The following is a 16,108-nucleotide window of genomic DNA, read 5'->3' on the forward strand; positions in this document are numbered from 1 at the left end:
TGAAGGAACGGAATACGCCGATAGATCAGAACGGAACAACTAATACAAGATTTTGCGGCGATGTAAGCAGGTGACCTAATCCGGTCTTCATCCTTCATATTCCTCGGAGAGCATAAATCCTGCTGCCTGGAAGCTAAATGAATCGAGACTAAACAGTTCCTATCTTGCCACTTATCTCTGGCGTCTTAGCCGCCCTTTACTAAGCTTCAATTCCACCCCTTTATCCGCAACCACACATCTGCAGTGACTCACCAATCCCAACATTAAGAGTCAGCCAAAATCCAAAAGACTCCCTGTGTTTGACGCTACCATAGCTCCAGCGAGCTTGTGGTTCTCCAGCAAAGTACCAAAATGACCGACTCAAAGACCGTCCTCCCGCTCTCAGCCGCAGAGAAAATCGCCACGTACCAACTCACCGCACCCAACGGCCTAGCAATCGAGGTAGCCCAGGCGACGCACCGCATCAACATCCTCAACAGCTGGGGCCCCGACGTGATCAAGCCAGGTGGCAAGGTCCTCGAGATCGGCTGCGGGCAAGGCAACTGCACCGCGGTGCTGGCCGAGGCGGTCGGTCCCACGGGCCACGTCGACGCCTACGACCCCGCGCCTCTGGACTACGGGGCGCCTTTCACGCTCGAGGAGGCGCAGCAGCACATTCTCAAGAGCGAGATTGGCAGCCGGGTTCAATTTACCAACAAGTTGCCGTGGGAAGCTGAGGGTCACAAGAGCGCGGAGGTGCCGGATACCCAGCAGTGGGACGTTGTCGTGCTGGCGCACTGTGTGTGGTACTTCAAGACGCGCGATGACCTCTCCAACTTGCTCAATAATCTGAAGGCGAGGCTCCTCCCGGGCGGCAAGCTTTGCATCGCTGAGTATGCGCTGCACGCCACGGAAAAGGCCGCTTGGCCTCACGTCCTGGCTGCACTGGCGCAGGGGACGCTCCAGGTGCTCAGGAGCGAGGAAAGCGGCGAGAATATCCAGGTGCCCCTCAGCCCTCCGCAGATCAAGCAGCTAGCCCATGAGAGTGGGTGGGACCTGGATAGGGAGGCCATGCTCGTTCCCGGGGAGGGTCTCCTGGATGGGAGCTGGGAAACCGGGTCTGTCGCTAGCAAACACTTTCTCAAAGAGGTGGAGGAAGCCGTGGCTCGAAAGGATTGGAAGTCTCATGCGATGTTAGAAGCCATGCGTGCATCGGTGCTGAGTGCCGTGGAGGCTGCTGGTGGCGTGAAGAAGACGCGTACCATGGACGTGTGGACAGGTGTGTTCTCTGCAAAGGAGACCCAGGAGTAATGAGCCGTTTGGTAGGAAACAATCACATAATGCAGTTGTTTGAACGCTCTCATTGTCATTTGTCAACTGCAATCGAGAAGGCCCTGACACTTGCGCAATCGCGGTAGTGACACTAAGACGGAGGCTAGACCAGACCAGCATTCAGCCGGCTGGTCTATATGGTCATTGGTATCCAGTACGCCATGAGCATGACATATGAACATATCAGACATTCACGTGGACAAGGGCGTATTGAAGCAGAGCCCTATCGCCTCTGAGATAGAGGCCAAGGTGACAGCAGGTGAATCTGGGATTGATAAATTCGGCCTGAAGACCACAGTCAGTGGAGAATTCGTATTTGCCTATCAGATGCTAAAAATACGGCCAAGGGGGCTCAAGTGGGCAAGACCCCCCGCTGCCGTCTGGGGTGGCAATGGAGCTATGGATGATGCGCAGGTGGGGGATGATTATGCACAAGACGGAGATACCTACCTAGGTAGGTAGCTATGGTGTCGTCAGCGCAAAGCCGGAAAATGAAGATTTAGCAGTCGAGCATTCCGTGAGGGTTGCAGAGTCCGACACAATTATATTTCGGGAAAAAATAGATTATTTCCATGCAGTAATAGCAGCTGCCTAAGAACCTGAGTAATGTAGTTTGGTAAAACCGCTGGAGGCTGACTGCGTCAGTCATCTGGATGTGTTGAGTAGTACTACCGGACTCTCTGCAAGCTCACGGGCTCGCACTCCGTTCCCCTCCTGATTCCCAGGGGTAAACTTGATAGATCAACTTCCATCTGCTCTTGTTCTGCTGAAAATCTTTCCCGACATCGGGTGTCGTATATTCGCCCGCACAACGGCGCCACTCCTTGCTCTGAGGCTTCCCGAGAAGGCCCAAGAAGTGCCTCGACCAAATCGTGAGACCCCAGCCTTCGCGGGCCACCTTCTCAGGCCGCACGTCCCACTCCGTCGTGATCTCCCACTGGGCGCGACAAACGGCACAGCTTGACCCGACGCGGGACCAGTTGTCGGAGCCGCCCTGCCTGTGGAGTCTGGCAAATTCGGCATACATGAAAGGGTACTTGGCGTAGATAACGAGATGTTTGCACACGCTGTATGTGAATTCTTCGAATGGCTGGTCGGGGTGCACGTGCGTCGACGTCGTCTCCAGCCATAATTGGCGAGATGAACTCGCGATCCTCGCCTCGGCTTGGTGAGTCCATTGAGATCTCCCCACTGTTGTCACGCTTTTCCATTGCAGGGATTGGAGCAGTTTGTCCGCGCCCGGTTTGTTGAAGTGAGACGCGTTCGCGACAACGTGGGCGTCGATAAACATGAGCTTCCGGGTCCCCCCACCCGGAAGCTGTCTGTCGAATGAACTTTTGGGGTGCCGGCTCTCGGCGCAGAAGGCACGACGATACTCCATGTCCGCTGTATGGATCGTCTTACAGAAGTGACAATGGATGACACCTGGCGGGGCATCATACTGCACCATCAGCAGGGTCATCAATTCGTCGAATATGTCGGTGCTGGCGAACCGGTCTCTGGCTGTGGGGAAAAGGGTTTCGAAGAGACCCCTGCATGCGAGTGAGAGAGCTATCGAGTCACGCGCATTTTGTAGTTGATCAAAGACCGTCGAAATTAAGTCCAGTGGAAGATCCATGAATTTTGATTCTGGTTGGTATCGATTGTGGAGTTGAGGTGACATCATTGACGTATCCGGGGTATTTTGTTCCGCGTCGTTGGACTCTGTGCGAGACATCACTATGTCTAGGCATTCTTTCCCTTTGGACCGTTGATCGTCCATTGGCGCTTTGCGGGATTACATATTCTCTTGCGGAGTGGTTTTGCTTGACCTGAGGTTGGATCTTGAGTATTGACAGATAGTGTCTCGATGGTGAAAAGAATGGAATATGCAAATGACAGACTGGGTCAGCTTCAAAAGGGGGCAAAGTTCCGCACCAAGTCAGTTTCGAAGTGACTGGAGTACTAACTTCGAAGTCTATTGGACTGGCGGCCACATTAGTGGACAAGCTCAACCATCATTACTTTACTAGTAGCGTTTTGTTACGCCTACTACTATCTAGACACTCAAGTAGCAACACTAATCGCGGTCCGGTGATGCACACTAAATTGAAACTAGATCCATTTAATCCACAGGTCCGCGCACAAGGTGAATTCTTGCATTACTTGATTGTATGTCTGGAACGTCCATCACCGTATGAAGGCGCCACACACGTATACTCTTTATTAAGAGTGGGGACGGAGCATAAAAAAATAGAATTAAATGTATAAAATTATTGAGTTTAGCTATTATATTCTTTTAATACTTAATAAAAAGAGATGTATATTAAGGTATTTTAAAAATATAAAATATTCAATAATAAGTAATATATAACTATATATAAATATTTATTTTATATACTTTATATTCCCCTCTTAAATATAAGGTTAAAAAACTTATAATTATAATTTTCTAACTAATTTTTATTTAATTATTTTATTATACTATAACTTAATCTAATCTCTAACCTTATTTAAACCTCCTCTTAAGCTTTATAAAAGCTTTTATTTCTATAAATATAAACTTTAATTTTAAAAGCTTTAAACTTAAGTTTAAGATTTTTATAAATCTTAATATACTTTAAATTAAGCTTATAATTCCTTAACTTTTCTAAAAATATATTAACTATCTTAAATATTAATAACTTCTTTTTAAAGTAGAGGTCTACCTTTATATAATTATAAACCTAATTATTAATAGTTATTTCTTCTTTTATTTATAGTAGAGCTATTAGAATTATAAACCTAGATAATAGAGTATAGTTACCTTACCTAGTTATCTCTTAGTTTATATAGTAGGCTAAGTAATTACTTTTAAGTGGTTTTATTTATAAAGTTAATAGTCTCTTAGATTTGCTAAATAGGTGTTTACTTAAGTAAAGTTAAAACCTTTAGGGGAATAGTAGCTTTATCTTTACCTATTTTAACTAATTTATATTTAAAAGGCCTAAGTTATATAGTAACTTTATATATAATACTTAATAGTGTTAAGACTAGGTAGCTTATAGTTTATAATAACTTTAACCTTTAATATACTAGCTTAAATAGACTAAGTATAGCTTAGTACACTAATATAAAAAGATATCTTCTAATAATAGATAATATTATAAATATAGTAGATTATAAAGTTATTATAAAAAGTTTTATATAATAAACTTAGCTAAGTTAATTTTTAAAAGATATATTATATTTTATTCTTTTAAAACTCTAATTATTTACTTTTAGCTTAGTAATAGAATTAAAAAAATATAAATAGTTTATATACTTTATATTACTTTATTATTATAATAAAATAATATAAATAAATATTATTATTTATTATATATATAAAATTATATTAATAAATATTATCTTTATAAATAATTAATTTAAATATTATTAATATTTATTATAATATAAAATAATAATTATATTATAAATTTTTTTTAAATCTTTTACTAATTATAAATATATATTAATAAATTATATCTCTAAGCTACTTCTACTAAGATTATCTAGAGCCGTGTTCTTCAACTATTAGGCTATTATTACTACATATTACATTACTTCCGTGCTTGGTATAAATTACCCTGCCGAGCCATAGAAAGCCACTTGACATCTGTTGGAAGATAGCTGTTGACAGCTGGTCCCAGCTGTCACCCCGCACGGGCCATCAGTTCGAGCACTGACCCGGAAGCTACAGCTAGCTCCCGCGCTCCACTTGACTTCCTCCTGCCACTGAGACAGCCACACCCACCACCGGTGCAAACCGCACTACTAGCTCATCTGGGCTTTGTTTGTATGACTGCTTTTCGGGTGCTATACCCAGGCTGATTCAATGTTCACGTATTCTCGCCGCCCAACACGAATTGACTCACGAAAACCAAATCTGGAACTCGGAGACCGTTCCACGCGATTGTGTGTTTTGCCCATCACGGGCATACAGCAGCAACCATGTCCCTCATCTCTCATAGGACACTGCGACGGTGGGGCCCAAACAGCATAACGCGACGATTGCCGGTTATTGCTGCCTCAACGCATTATCCAAGTACCTTAAAATCATGCTTGACACCAAACTTGACCGTAGGTCCGCTTCCAGCTAGTTGTAGTGAAGCTGTTCTCGCCCAGAGGCGTATGTCATGTTTTCTTGTAAAGTTTCCACCGTCCCTTGAAGATCATATTCTCCTAACCTAAGCAACACAGGCTCGTTTCACCCGACATCTGCCCGGCGAATACATGTGATTGATCTAGACCAAATTGCACTCTGCTGCCTTGGCGCCGCTGTCACGGTTTTTGTCTTCAGACTTTTCACAGGATACTCAACGCTACCACCACATACTTGGGCCCGCACTGCCCACCAGAAGACGCGAAGGGAGGTCGAGGCGACCACGGGCATGGCCTTCAACATGGCACGCAGTGCTCCAGAGCACCAGCGCCACGCGAAATTCCGGGAGGCAACCTTTCACGTTCCCCATCAGCTGGCACGGCTGAACAAGGAAGCCCCTCGCTTTCGCCTGGAGGACCTGGGTCCTATGTCGCTGGGCAAGGTACCATGGGCGACTCCGAGCCAGCCCATCAGCATCAACGGCCCGCCACTGGACGCCAAGACAGACACGCGGGCCTTCTTATACTTCCCCGACGGCTCTCCCAAGGCAACGGCCGTGTTCCTGGCCATCAACTCCGACCTGATGTATCCGACAAAGGCGTGGATGCAGTCCCCGCCCATCGATCCTGCAGTCGCATGGTCGAGGAAACCCATGCTCGTTATGGCGGCCTTTGGTATTGTCTATGCCGACTGGGAAAAGAATCGCCCCAGTGTGACTGGCCGTATTGTGGAGACGAGTCGGCTGCCGGTCATCTGTAACTTTCGAGAGAACGTTTTCGCATGTATTTTTTACCCCGTACGCAAGGTGACCCTCAACGAGAGGATGGGGCTCACTCCGCTGGATGTCACTGATTTCGACCTCAAGACTTCCTACTTCTGAGCTGGATCACCGACAGGATTGTGGCAGAACCTTGAAGGGATATCTAATGTACGCTCGCAACGGTTTTAAAGCCAGCCTCTCCTGTGCACTTGATTGTCCATCATTGTCCCTGAGCATGCCACCACTCTTGGAGTTTAGACTCGTCCTCTCCAGCGTCTGCGTGCCTGTCCTGCTCCTCCACGTCTGTGTACGCCAAAAACGGAAACAATGGATCCAAAGCAAAAGGTCCTTGTAGGTAATTGAGATGATGACTACGGTTACTTGCCTGCAGCAAACTCATCTCCTATGGAGAAGATGGAGGCCACGAAACTGCACGGCACGATGACAGTGGCGATCTTGGTGAGCTGGCCTGAGCTTTTCGCATGCCGCGCCGCCTCGAGCGTCTGCTTTTCCGCTTCCACCGCCTGGAACATTGCTGCGCGCTGGGATTACATCTCCATATGATCGCACAAGTTCATCTCCGTCATCTCAAGCTTCTCAAGAATAGTTCGCCAGCTTCGGCGCTCCGAGTCCAGCAACTGAGCCACTAAAGGACCTGATGACGTCCATGAGGAGGAGCAGTCTGCATTGGGGCTTGGATGCATACCGTTCGTGCACCGAAAAGCTCGCATAACTCTGCGAAGACGTTGTCGGGAGTCCTTTATGCTGGAGTTCTCCTGCATTAGATCGTGGTAAGACGTGACAGACTTAGCGCCGGTGAGCAGTCCACGCTTTCGTTGGTTGTCGATTTTGCCGTTATATTCCGCTATTTTATCATGGAGCTCCGTGTCCATCGCCAGGCAGCCTCCTCCCAGGCAGACCTGACAAAATTTCGGACATATGCCGTGCATGAAAAGGGATCACTGTCATGAGGGGGTAGGCCGCAATTTTGAAAATAGTCGAGGACATCGTCGTACAAGGCTTCGAGATGATCCCTGTGAACAGCACGAACTTGCCAGGTAGGTGCTCCGAATCCGAATCCATTCTCCTTGAAAGGTGACGCATCCCATAATATTGCTTCGGAAACCAACTTGTGCAGGCCCACGTATTCATTGTCGAGATCGAATATCTGGGCTCATGGCTCCCACCTACAGAAGTCGTTTGTCATGGGTGTTTGCAAACTCAGGCCTCTCTCAGCCTACTTAAGTATTCAGTGTTGTCATAGGTCCGGCAGCTGACAGAGTCCACTGAAGGATCATCCACGCGACGAGTTATTTGTGTGATTTGCTCTCGGACCTTGGTATGAGAATGCACGATGCGTTCCAGTAAAAGATTTTTTCACCTTCCCATTGTTCATTTCTACCAGTGTGTCGTCCTTATCTGGCTCATGTCTGTTTCTTATTCTGCAGTTTTGACCCACACAGGCATACAATATCCATCTCTCCCACGAACACGCGGCCTGTCAACGATCTGGACCTCACCATAGACATCTTCCATCTCATGATGCTTCAGGAACTCAAACTTCGACACCAAAACCGCAAGGCCAACCTTGAACTCGGCGACGCCCATCCTGTACCCGATGCAGCTCCTTGGCCCGATAGAAAATGTCATCAGATGGCTCCATCCCGAGCTTTTGCAATTTCTGACCCTCGGAGGAAGGCCGCCCACGTAGTATGGGTGCCTCGGATCTTCGATCCAACGCTCCGGCCTGAACACGTGCGCATCGGCGCCCCATCTGGCCGGGTCGATGTTCATCCACTTCTGAGGTATCACGATGTCGTCACCGGCAGCGACGCGGACCTGCTCCATCCATGTCCCGTCACGAAGCCGGATAGGCTTGCCGAGGTGGATGATGTCCTCCCTGGCGCAGGTTCGTGGGATCGAGTGCGCAGGGCTATACAGCCGCAAGACTTCCCGTGTCACGGCGTCGAGGTAAGGGAGGGAATCCAGAGCGCGGAGGCTGTCGCGCCAGCCGGAAAATGCGCTTGGGGGGTGTAGAAGTTCGTCCCTCAAACGGGCCTGGGTTTCGGGGAAACATGCCAGGCCGTAGACTGCGTAGGACATTGCGGCTGCGTTGTTGTCGTATCCGCCAGATAGGAACGTCGGAATCAAAGAGACGATTTCTTTTTCAGATAGACGATCCTTCACATCGCTTGACATGTTGGATTGTACGAGGAGCGTCAAAATGTCCCTGCCCTGATGAGTCTGGGGGCTGTGCTTCTCGGCCGGCCCAGGTCCTGATTGCTTCATTGTGCTCTTGGCACATTGGACCAGTTTCTCGCTGATCTTCTCGATGTCACCTTTGTGGCTGTCAAGCTGTATCTGCTCCCTGCTCAAAAAATGGCCAAGTGCTCCAATCATTGGGAATTGTGATCTCAGTGACGCATACACAGAACCTGTGGCCGCGCTTTTAGTGACGTTGACAAAGGCTGCTTCCAAGTCAGACCGCTCCCCTCGAAGGGACTTGAATTCGTATTTGAAGCCTGCTTGTCCAATGATGTCGATGGAGAGAGCTTCAAAGTCCTGATATGCGTTTGTCTCAAACCGTGTATCTCTTGATAATCTTGCTTCCCAGTTGCTGGCAAGCCTCTCCGCCATGCAATAAAAGGTTGGGGCCATCCCGTCTACTGCAGTGCTGCTGAAAGCTGGCCCTACTACTTTGCGTTGTCGTTTATGTTGGGCGCCATCCACACCAACCAGACCCTCCCCGAAGAGAAGCCTTGTCACCCGCATTTGAGCTTCAGCTCTGACGTATGTCTGGGCATTGTTGAGAACATAATTGATTGCCTCCTGGTCTCCGAGAACAAGTGTTGGCCTGCGATTAGTGAAAGTAGCATACCAAACCCCATCGTACTCTGAACAATACTCAAGGAGCTTCGGGGACATTTGGAATCGTGTTGCCTCGGACGGACTGAGGAAGCCGTAGAACCAGTGTTTGTTCCTTGGACCTCGTATGCAAGTGAGTGGGGATGCGTAAGGCGCGTAAAAGTATTTCCAGAGACTGAACAGAATGAACAGAACGGGCCCAGGAATGAGCAAATATTGCCATGAATCCTGGCAAGCCCTGAGAATGTCCCAAATAATGTTATTCATGCTGACATTTACAAATACTTAGCGAATATGATCACTGGTGTTTTTCTTTCTTACTCAAATGATAGACTGCCAGGTTTCCACATAGATCCAGGATAATCGCCCAATTTTATCATGCCCAGCAACCACAAAAGTAAAGGGCGCACGATGCCTTGCGTTCATGAACCAACGCCGGCTTACCCGGCTCTTCGGACTCGATCGCCTACCCCGTAGCCTTGGAAGCAAACCATCGCAAACACTTTTGCAGCTTCTTAGGTAACAGAAAACCCTTATAAGCAATGTTCCGACCAAGGATATCGAGCCTCGGAATACGGTTTCCATGCGATGCGGGGCCACAAGCACGGAAGAACCGAGGATTGGCCGCAGCTTTGCATCAAACGAAACTCTAGAATGATGCATGTCTATATGCAACTGATCTAATCAGTATAAAAGGCTGGGCCATAGCTTTTACGACCTTGGCTATCCATTCCTTTTGTGGGTCTGACGAGGTGCATTTGCTTAACTTCTCGGCAGTCGTCGTAGTATGTGTCATATGTGTGTGAGTACTGCTTCTGACCACCCTCTAACCCCATAGGCAAACTTTAGAATACACTGTAATCAAGTGAGGGGCTCACATGGTCTATTACTAATTCTAAAGATATTCTCGGACTACGCAATTCTCCTGTGACCGACTTTAGTGGCATGTCTCTTCCACGATCGGGAATGTCCTACTGCGTGTGTCCATCTCAAAGCCCTTCTCGGATTCGTACTTTCTCAAGTTACGTCTACCCTAGGGTAATTCGATCGCCAACTCAATGAGTACCCAGACTGAGAGCCATGTTTCTAATGAGAAAGCTGAATCTGTAACCAACTTCCATGCACTACACGGAAATATACAATGCGAATCGTCATCCGAACAGCCAGAAGCACTGGACAGCAGGGTTCAAGACCTGCGTGACGCGGACAATGACCTGGTCTCATCCCCAGCACTGCCCACTTCGAAGGCAAGATCCATCGCCCTTGTCGCGACAGTTACGGGAGCAACATTTCTGAATGTAAATCTACACCAACTCTTGCTTGGCCCGAGCCCCCTCCTTGACATGACTTACAGACATTTGCTGTTCAATCAGCTGTCATTATACTTCCGACTATTGCAAAAGATCTTGATATACCCGCAAGCCGAATGCAATGGATAGTATCATCATGCACGCTTACATTTGGCTGCTTTCTTCTCTTTTGGGGGAGGATGGCGGATCTCTACGGCAAACGAACCGTCTTCATAGTCGGAACTGCTTGGATGACTCTCACAACAGCTGCGAACCCCTTTCTGCCCAACGAAATTTTGTTTGATTTCTTCAGGGGGTTGCAAGGGCTTGTAGGTATTATTCTAGCCTCAATTATGAGACAACGTATTGATTGCTCTAGGGTGCCGCCGCAAACGTCCAGACGGCGATAGGTATTTTGGGCACCTCTTTTTTGCCCGGAAAGGCCAAGACATATGCATTTACTGTCTATTGTAAGTGATCAAAAAGCCAGCTTTAGAATCGAAAGTGGACAATTGACATCCGGGCTGAAATTCAATCGACATGATCACAGCCGCTGGTGCTCCTGTAGGGAGTGTGATAGGCAATATCACCGGAGGCTTCATTGCTTCCTTCGCAAGCTGGAAATGGGTGTTCGGCGCTATGGCCATGCTTGCTGGGCTTGTGACCATTGCGGCAACATTTGTCATTCCGGTTCCCAAAGAGGGCAATCGCCAGGAGAGTACGTCAGTCCGAGGAACTGTGGATTGGCTTGGGGCTTTCCTTGTCACCGCCAGCCTCATATGTCTACTGTTTTCTCTGACAGAAGGGAATGTCGTCGGATGGGCAACAGCCTGGGTTCCTGGCCTGATCGTACTGTCGGTGCTCCTCATGATTTTCTTCGTCCTCTGGCAACGCTATCTCGAGAATAGAACCACACGCACCCCCCTCATGAAACCGTCCATCTTCGGTACCGACCGACGATTCGGCGTTGCACTACTCACTAACGGCTTCTTTAACGCGTCCTTCAATGGCTATCTCATCTTCACCACAACCTTCTACCAAGACTACCAGGACCTATCGCCTCTCCAAACAACACTCCGGTTTATTCCGACGGGAGTCACCGGGATTATCACAGCTATTATTGCCTCTCAGTTGCTCCTCCGCATCCCCGCCTCCCACATCCTCTTCACTTCCGCCCTGTGCGTCAGCATCTCCTCAATCCTCTTTGCCGTGCCCATCCCTGCCAGGACAACTTCATACTTTGCCTACGGGCTCTGGGCAATGATGCTCTCCACCTTTGGAGCCGACATGCTGGGCCCTTGCCTGGCGCTGTTCACATCGCTTACCCTGCCGCCCGAGCACCAGGCGCTCGGTGGAGGCCTGCTCTTCACTACGATGCAGCTTGGTCGCGCGATCGGGCTGGCTATCGCCACAGCGGCGCAGATGGCTGTGATGGCAAGGGAAGATGGCGTTGGTGTCCAGGACGTGCAGCAGGTGCAGCCGTGGGATGAGGCCTCGTTGGCAGGGCTGAGGGCGGGCTGCTGGGTAAATTTTGCGTTTGGACTCACGTCGTTTGGGCTAATATTGGCGGGACTTCGAGGATTGGGCGTTATTGGAAAATCTCCTGCTGTGGCTAGATAGGATGTTTGACCTCACAGGACTACGGGTGTCCTCAAGGCGAGAACCTTATGCGAACTTTTATTTCTATTCATAAGCTTCCAAGCTCTCAGGTACGCCTGCTTAACGTTAGCTTGAATCGGGTTTAGCAAAATTCGTTGTCTTCTCTATTCCCTGCAAGGCGGCATCAAACGTACTCAAAAAGATATTTGGCTGGCTCGGATTTGCTCTCTAGATTCGGCTTCTCGAAAGACATGCTTCCATGGAGGAATATAAATTAAACAAAGGCTTTTAGTGTATAAATATTTATTACATTATAATTAATATTATTAATATTATATTTTTCAAATATTAAGTTTTAAATAATAAGTATTATATAAAGATATTATATATATTTTTAAAAATATATAAAACATAAGTGAAACTACTTAAGCTTTTATATTTCAAAGTCTTACTCTCCTCTTAGCTCCTAGTGATTATACTACTAAGAAGGTAGTGTTTATTCTAAGAGGTAGTTACGCCTCCTGTTGCAGCTATTCCCACGTGCAGGCAGCGAAACGCTCGATTGTTCCCTTACGAATTTCCCAGGAAGAGAAAAGCCGTGGCTGGGGTCTTGATGGGCTGGGGTGGCACAAAACGCTGGTTGGTCCCCTCGGTCTCGAGGTCCGATGTCAGAACCGGGCCGCGCTCATCCGGCTTCCCGAGCCCTGTCGATCCAGATATGCAAGTACATTGGTACTTAAGTATTTATGTATTTATGTAAGTGCTGCATCCGGCGAGCGAGATACGGGCACTAACAACCTTGCAGGTTATTATTGTATTCGACTACCTGAGTCGTACACATGTACGCACCGACGGTAGCATCGAAGGAATGCGGTCCCTGGCGCAACGGCCGAATCAGCGGGGCCGGCGTCCGGAGCCGGTGGCGGCATTGGAGGACGTCATTTATTACAAGTCTCAAGAGCTGGGGTAGTTCCCGCGTCCGATGCTTATCAGTCTCGGCGCCTTTGCTCTCCGCATGATATAAGTGCGGGCCAACAACGCCCCATCGCTGATTCCAACCACCCATTGATCCCCATCTTTTTCTCCATTTCAATGTGGCAATTCAGAATATTTGACCGAACCATTTGATCGCCATGGAACGACGTGGGAGGACAACCTTGGCACTCCTCGCCGCTCTCCTGTTTGTCTTCACCGCCGGCTTCCTGCTGCGGCCGGGCCGCGAGGCCAACCAGCACCTCAACGTCGAGCCGGCACCGCCGGCACGCTTCAGGGCACCGAGGCAGAATGTCTGGTCCGACCTCAGCCGGGGGGAGGCCGAGGACGTATACGGCTTCCTGTCGAGAGAGTGGTCCGACCTCAACCTGACCAAGACGCCAAGGAGCGTCGCGGACAACTTCATCGTCTCGGTCGAGACACTGCAGCCAAACAAGTCCCGCGCCCTCCCGTACATCCTCGGGGACGGCACCAAGCCAGACCGGTGGGCCAAGGTGGTGCTGTCCCACATGACAGAGGAACAAGGATCCCTCCTCAGCTACTACGCCGTCGGGCCCCTCCCCGTCTCGGCCAACACGACGACCGTCCAGCCGCTGACCTACCCCTTCAACTCGGGCCCGGGCCGCCACTCGGTCCCCAACCTGATGGCCGACTTCGCGGGCAGCTCGGCCTTCGCGCTGTCGCTGGCGGAGAACATCTCGGACATCACGGCCTCACTGCTCGGCGCCACGGTGAACAGGGAGGACCCCTTCGACCCGGACAACCTGGAGGCGTTCCCGCGGTTCGTCCGCCTGGCGCCGGACCTGGTCGTCGGGTGGATCCAGTTCTTCCGGCCCGGCATGGGCAGCTCGGGGCGCACGCTGCTGCCGCAGGGCCTGTACGTGCGGGTCGACGCCAGCAGGGAGGTCAGCGAGTGGACGGCCGGGGAGTGGTTCTACAACGGGCAGATGTTCGGCAGCGCGGAGGAGCTGCGCGCCGCGATGCGCGACCCCGACGGCAGCGGGTTCGTGCGGACGCCGCCGAACCTGGACGGCGGGGGGTGGACGGACACGGAGGACTTTGACGCCCATCCCGCGGGGCGCGAGCTGCCGCCGCCCGTGTCGATCCAGCCGCTGGGGCCGCGGTACAGGCTCGACAGGGCCGAGAGGTTCGTGTCGTGGTTCGGGTTCGAGTTCTACCTGACCAGCACGCAGGCGACGGGGGTCGGCGTGTTCGACATACGCTTCCGGGGCGAGCGGGTCATGTACGAGCTCAGCCTGCAGGAGGCGCTGGCGCACTACGCGGGCGACGACCCGATGTCGGGCGGGCAGGAGTTCCTGGACGCCTTCTTCGGCATGGGCACCATGGCCTTCGAGCTGGTGCCGGGCTACGACTGCCCGGGGTACGCTGACTACCTCGACACGGAGGTGCACCGCGGCGGGCGGACCGAGAGGCTGCCCGGCAACGTGTGCGTGTTCGAGTTCACGGCGGACCACCTCCTCTCGCGGCATACGGCGCAGTACTCGGTGACGGCGTCGCGCAACACGTACCTGACGGTGCGGTCCGTGTCGACGGTCGGCAACTACGACTACACGGTCGACTACGTCTTCTACCTCGACGGCGCGGTCGAGGTCAAGGTGCGCGCGTCGGGGTACATATACGGGGCGTTTTATGCCCACAACCCGTCCCTCAACAGGACGGAGGACGAGTACGGCCACCGCGTGCACGACGCCCTGCAGTCCTCGCTGCACGACCACGTCATCAGCTTCAAGGCCGACCTCGACGTCGCCGGGACGGCAAACGACATGGTCCGGCTGGCCGTCGAGCCCACCACGGCCAGCTACCCATGGGACCAGCCGTACGTGAAGCAGCGCAACACGATGCACCTCGTCGAGTACCCCGTGACGCACGAGGCCGGGCTGGACTGGCCGCCCAACTCGGGCGAGTTCCTCCTCGTCTACTCGGCCGACAAGACAAACGCGTGGGGCGAGCGCAAGGGCTACCGGATCGCCCCGGGGACGGGCATGGGCAACACGCCGCACCTGACGGTGCGCAACTCGACGGCGCTGGGGCCCAGCGCGCGGTGGGCCGAGCACGACGTGTGGGTGGTGCGGCACAAGGACGCCGAGCCGCGGGCCGCGGACCCGACGGCGTGGCTGGACACGCTGGACCCGCTGGTGGACTTTGGCAAGATCGCGGACGGGGAGGGGCTGGACCACGGCGACGAGGAGGGATATGACGGCGACCTCGTGGTGTACTTCAACGTCGGCAGCCACCACGTGCCGCACGCCGGCGACATCCCCAACACGCTCATGCACACGAGCGCGTCGGGCGTCATGTTTGTGCCGCACAACTTTGCCGACCGCGACCCCAGCCGCGAGGGCGTGCAGGGCGTGAGGCTGCAGCTGAAGGGCACGCGGAGCGGCGGGTTTGCGGGGTTCCCTGCCCCTGACGATGAGAGGGATGAGCAGTCGGGCACGGAGGACCTGAGGAGTCGTGAGGAGAAGAAGAGGGGGGACAAGGGCGGGTACAAGATGCGCGAGGGGGCGAATTACTTTGGCACGCCTTATACCGAGGGGGTCAACGTGCCTCTTGAGGCGCTGGAGCCGGACCTGGAGAGGAGGTATGAGAGTGAGGAGATCCGGGTTACTGATCTGGGGTTGAATGGCAGTGCAGCGGGGGTCTGGTTTCCTTGAGGAGTATTTTGAGTCAGTCTCTGACGGCAAAGGTGAAGGTGGTGAGTGAGCCTGTCACAGGATCCAGACTATAACCACTTCCGGGCCAGCATCTTATGGATACAAACAGTGGAGTATATTAGAGACAGCCTCGTATCAGCTCGCTTTTCCCCAGTCTTTTGCAGACATTCCGTCGGGTTGAAAGGTCGGGTATTTGAATGTGCGTTGAGACGTGAAAGATCATCGTTGCCAGGTGGTTGAGGGGAAGGTCGTTTCTGAACCAGATGTATGTCGTTGGTTTGCACAAAAGTCCAATGCAGCGCTGTGTGTTTTTATATGTTTATTTTTGCTTTTTTCGGCAGGAAGAACGCCCCAAGACGTAGCAAGGAAGAACGTGTCGTGGGGGTTTGTGGTAGCCATTACCAGGGAGTTGGTCTCAGGGGTCATTTTAGGCAGGGTGGGGGCCGCTTGGCTGGGGTGGGAATCTGGGGTTGCTTTGCAGGGGTGTCTGGTGCCTTGCGTGAACTGCAACTGC

At 51.4% G+C, this 16,108-nt stretch overlaps 6 protein-coding genes across 6 annotated transcripts; 4 read left to right on the top strand and 2 right to left on the bottom strand.

The window, feature by feature from the left end:
- Window positions 1-351: 351 nt before the first annotated feature.
- Window positions 352-1,290, top strand: KVR01_012195 (uncharacterized protein; the record flags this gene model as incomplete). Its single annotated transcript, XM_044787264.1, has 1 exon — window positions 352-1,290. One exon carries the CDS (start codon window positions 352-354, stop codon window positions 1,288-1,290), a length of 939 nt encoding a protein of 312 aa, XP_044638773.1.
- Window positions 1,291-1,999: 709 nt separating this feature from the next.
- KVR01_012306 (uncharacterized protein) lies at window positions 2,000-2,692 on the bottom strand (the record flags this gene model as incomplete). The annotated part of the gene is made up of 2 exons (XM_044793711.1): window positions 2,000-2,309; window positions 2,337-2,692. 2 exons carry the CDS (start codon window positions 2,690-2,692, stop codon window positions 2,000-2,002), a joined length of 666 nt encoding a protein of 221 aa, XP_044638884.1.
- A 2,350-nt stretch (window positions 2,693-5,042) lies between these two features.
- KVR01_012258 (uncharacterized protein) lies at window positions 5,043-6,386 on the top strand. The gene is made up of 2 exons (XM_044794031.1): window positions 5,043-5,440; window positions 5,512-6,386. Exons 1-2 carry the CDS (start codon window positions 5,263-5,265, stop codon window positions 6,291-6,293), a joined length of 960 nt encoding a protein of 319 aa, XP_044638836.1. The 5' UTR covers window positions 5,043-5,262; the 3' UTR covers window positions 6,294-6,386.
- A 1,224-nt stretch (window positions 6,387-7,610) lies between these two features.
- On the bottom strand, window positions 7,611-9,098 carry KVR01_012268 (uncharacterized protein; the record flags this gene model as incomplete). Its single annotated transcript, XM_044786350.1, has 1 exon — window positions 7,611-9,098. The coding sequence occupies one exon, from the start codon at window positions 9,096-9,098 to the stop codon at window positions 7,611-7,613; it is 1,488 nt and encodes a 495-aa protein (XP_044638846.1).
- Window positions 9,099-11,254: 2,156 nt separating this feature from the next.
- On the top strand, window positions 11,255-11,947 carry KVR01_012167 (uncharacterized protein; the record flags this gene model as incomplete). Its single annotated transcript, XM_044785198.1, has 1 exon — window positions 11,255-11,947. One exon carries the CDS (start codon window positions 11,255-11,257, stop codon window positions 11,945-11,947), a length of 693 nt encoding a protein of 230 aa, XP_044638745.1.
- A 1,018-nt stretch (window positions 11,948-12,965) lies between these two features.
- Window positions 12,966-15,781, top strand: KVR01_012270 (uncharacterized protein). The gene has a single exon (XM_044783093.1). The coding sequence runs from the start codon at window positions 13,060-13,062 to the stop codon at window positions 15,592-15,594; it is 2,535 nt and encodes an 844-aa protein (XP_044638848.1). The 5' UTR covers window positions 12,966-13,059; the 3' UTR covers window positions 15,595-15,781.
- Window positions 15,782-16,108: the final 327 nt, after the last annotated feature.

The sequence above is a fragment of the Diaporthe batatas genome (assembly GCF_019321695.1).
Source record: "Diaporthe batatas strain CRI 302-4 chromosome Unknown Contig00018, whole genome shotgun sequence".
Classification (NCBI taxonomy): Eukaryota; Fungi; Ascomycota; class Sordariomycetes; order Diaporthales; family Diaporthaceae; genus Diaporthe; species Diaporthe batatas.